This window comes from Aplysia californica, unplaced genomic scaffold (assembly GCF_000002075.1).
Source record: "Aplysia californica isolate F4 #8 unplaced genomic scaffold, AplCal3.0 scaffold00757, whole genome shotgun sequence".
NCBI lineage: Eukaryota > Metazoa > Mollusca > Gastropoda > Aplysiida > Aplysiidae > Aplysia > Aplysia californica.
The window spans coordinates 309,720-313,571 of record NW_004798027.1 but is presented as its reverse complement, the minus strand read 5'-3'; the positions used below and the strand labels follow the sequence as shown (position 1 = coordinate 313,571).

At 41.1% G+C, this 3,852-nt stretch overlaps 1 protein-coding gene across 1 annotated transcript in view; it reads right to left on the bottom strand.

Moving 5' to 3' along the window:
* The window catches only part of LOC101864560, a 20,226-nt gene that overhangs the window by 9,099 nt on the left and 7,275 nt on the right, over positions 1-3,852 (bottom strand). The window contains exon 2 of the mRNA XM_005109234.3: positions 723-902. Within this exon, the coding sequence (XP_005109291.1) occupies positions 723-902 (180 nt within the window). The remainder of the gene's footprint in view (positions 1-722; positions 903-3,852) is intronic.

Here is a 3,852-nt window from a genome sequence, read left to right as displayed (position 1 = left end):
TGAGTAAGATGAGTGGTCACTGTTTACCCAGTCTGTAACAAAGTAACAAAGGACGTCAACATGAACTTGTGACAGAAGCGTCGTTCGTTCTCGGAGTGGTGGCAACCCATGTGTTTGTTTTAACATGGCACTCGGTCTTCCTCATCTGATACATTTCATTTTATTGTCACCCTTGTGCAAAATCAGCAACAAAATAAAAATAACAAAGAAAAACAAACCAACAACAACAAAAACAACAACAGTGTGGCTACTTTGGATTGGGGACCTCAGATGGGAATGGTTTGTTTTCTTCACCTTGATCAGTCCTGCCTAAGACGGCCACCTGTCTTATACGGCCACCTGCCTAAGACGGCCACCTGTCTTATACGTCAACTTTTCTCCTTGACAATGGGTTGCCGTCTTACACAGGTTTAACTGTACGCGAAAATAGCGGAAAAATCAAAACATTTCACTAATGTTTTAACATGTCACACTTAAAACAAAAACCTTTTGCTCGTGCAGCTTCTCTGCAACATATTAACAACATATGTATGCAACAAACATGTACAAATATAATGTATTTTATAAAGAATAATAAACAATACTGTATCATAGTAAAAAGCTGTGGTTCTGGCACAGGCTCTTATTCCTCCTAAAGCCATTCTGACAAAAGTATTTTCTCCCGAAGAAAGAAAATCTAAGAGAAATCGCCAGACATAATTAAAAGAGACAAAAGGAAAAACCTTTTTGTTCAGGTGTCGGTAAAAGACAACCGCTCCGATAGCTCCACACGTCAGGATGACCATCACCATAACCGTCAGCAGAAGGTGGATATAGAAGGTGCGTCTGTTTCTAGGGAAATATGTAACTCGGACCAGCTTTGGCGCCAGGTCTGCTTCGTAGTCATCCTCCTTGAAGCTTGTCTGAAAAATACCGATACAGAACTAATGCAAATATTCTGTTACATGAATCAGTCAAAAGTACAACCACGCTCCAAATGAAGGCACTGGCCCCAACAACACTAACTGCATTTATGTTACCATTCTACCCAAAGTCCAAACCCCTTTACATTAGATCTAATGAATCTGACACCCCTACCACAACAACAACTGCTACCCCCCCCCCCCCCCCCCCCCAAAGGCCGGCCATAGCCCATATTATAAATTGGCCAGCTCTATTCGGACTCGAGTCTGAATAAATTTTTTAAAATCTATTCGGACTCGAGTCCGAACATGGGTTTTATCTATTGTTTTATTTATTCGGACTCAGCTTCTTAGTGAGTTATATGTGAGTGTAAGGAGGTTACATAAATAAATGTCGTTGTGGGGATTTTACGTAAAACCAGAATTAGAACTAGAATTGCCTAATTTGTGTCAAAAGTAAAAAGACAGCACTCTCATTAGAGATCTACCCAATGGCAGTGTCTCAGTACAGGGTAACCGACAACTCATGGTCTTTCCACCACCACTACAGCATCATCATTACTTCCACCACCATAGGTATTGCCACATGTTCAATTTCATTTTGTTCTGTGCTATCCTTTTTCAGCAATTATTTTTTTTAAAATCACATCGCACAAAACCGACAGCCGTGACCTCTTCCCTCAGCAAGTCGAGAGTGCGATATCGCTATGCGCAATCTCATTGGTTGACCTAATTGACTTTGCCCCCCGACTAGGTCAATTCAACTTGGTTGTTCTGTTCATACTAGAGATCCACTGTTCATACTAGAGATCCAGGGAGGGCTAGTTTAGATAAATCTAGATCTAGATTTAGTAACTGGATATCAAAGCTCACGTCTCGATTGTTATCATTATAATCGGAAAAAAAAATAAATAAATGCTGGAAATATTTAGAAACAAGGGTCAGAAGTCAGAAGGGACCTAATGCTGAACACATTTCAGAGTCCGAATATAATTTTTCTCTACTCGAGTCCAAATAGTCTAGCAATGCCCATCGAGCGCACTTTGTTCTGCCGATTTTTGGCCCTCGCCGCGGGAGTGTTTCGTGGGACGAATTAACGCAAAGGTTGTTGTCTTCAACTCGCTCTCACGACGTTTCTCGTGAATGTATATATATGAATGAAACTTGGCAGCCAATCAGAAAAGAGGTCAATCTCGTAGTATGCAGTTTGACAACTTTGTACCCATCCAAGAAGCAGTCGAAAACGTTTGCGAAAGTGGTTGATGTGGTGCGCTTTGAAGATTTTTCGGAGCTGTGATTTGTCAAACTGACTGATACGTTGTACACAATTTTTCTTTATTCTCTTAAAATTTCATGCTTCTGTGTTTAGCGGTTTTGGCGTAATCTTTAAAAATGTGGGAGTAACTAAGCGAAAATCGACATTGCCATTTGCGCGTGCTGGGTGAACGACCCGCGGCTGGGAAATTTCCACTGAGTGACGTCATCAACCATGTGTCGCCTTGGGTGCTACAAACGAGGCCCCGCTTATGTGAACTGGAAAGGGGGGGAAGGATACTTGAAAACTAAACGGGGGCCTTGATAACTTGCATTTGTGTTGCATTTTAGTCACAATAGGGTAGAGGTAGTCATTTTTATTTGCTTAATTGCATGAGAGAAGAATAGAAACAGAAAAGCAAACATCTAAGAAGTGGTATGACATTGTGTTTGTGTTATGAAAGCCTATTCCCCCCTCTTAGGAAAGCACACACTTGGACTCGTCCTGTTTGCTCTGTTTGGAAAAGTGAGGCATTAAGATTGTTTTTAAAGAGTATAGTACTTATTTAGTCCAGTCTGGGAACATAGCCCCGTTTATTCATTGTTATCGTTCACACGTGCGTGCGTGAGTGCGCGCGCGTGCATGTGTGTATGTGTGAGTGTGTGCGTGTGTGTGTGAGAGAGAGAGAGAGAGAGAGAGAGAGAGAGAGAGAGAGAGAGAGAGAGAGAGAGAGAGAGAGAGAGAGAGAGAGAGAGAGAGAGAGAGAGATAGAGAGAAGGGGGGGGGGGTAAATATCTGCTACATTTATAGTATGAGTTGTATCCTACACATGCGAAATATTCCCAGGACTTGTAAACTATAATAATATTATCCAAACGCACCTTAATCTACCACACAATAGGACACTGTCCAACAATGGATATACCTGTCCCCGTAGAATTATGCCATTGTGCGGCCGCGGCGCGGCCACGTTTTTTCGCGTAATTCTGCAACATTTGCATAATTTTGGATTATCCGCGTTTTTTCACGTTTTTTTCCACAAAACAATTTAATTAACGCCTCACCATGCGATTAAAGGGACGTAATCACCGTAACAAGTCTCATTTAAGTGAAAAGTTGGTTATTTCCCTTGTTAGAAGATCTTGAGCATGTTCAATTTTTCAATCCATCAAAAGTTGTTGTTCTCAGGTCTGCTGATGATTCATGTTTGACAGGTGTCCCATGTTTTAATAATGTGCCAGCATCAGAGGTCCAGATGTCCTTTTTTATATTAAAAAAACAACATTTTTCTTTCCTCTATAGATCAAGAGCTACAGCTGAAAGTTACAGAGATTATTAATTATTTTTGGTTGTTTTTTTTCTATCTGATGTGTATTGTTTTCTTTTCCAAATACGCAACAAATTACGGATACTGAAATGTTTTCTGTTTTCAATTTTTCTGTACATAAAACATGAAAATCATGAAACTTCGTGTTGAAAAAGTGCAAAACATGTCGCGAATGGTGTTACGCTCATCATCATCAATGCCTTTCACCTCTGGCAGGGTATAGGCCACATACAAGCTCCTTCCATTTATCTCTGTCCTGAGCCATCCTTCCAAGCTCGTTCCAAGTGAGCTTCATATGTTTCCCGTGGCCTACCCCTGCCTCGTGCTCCCTGTGGGTTCCACTGCAGTGACTGTCTTGTGATGTTTCC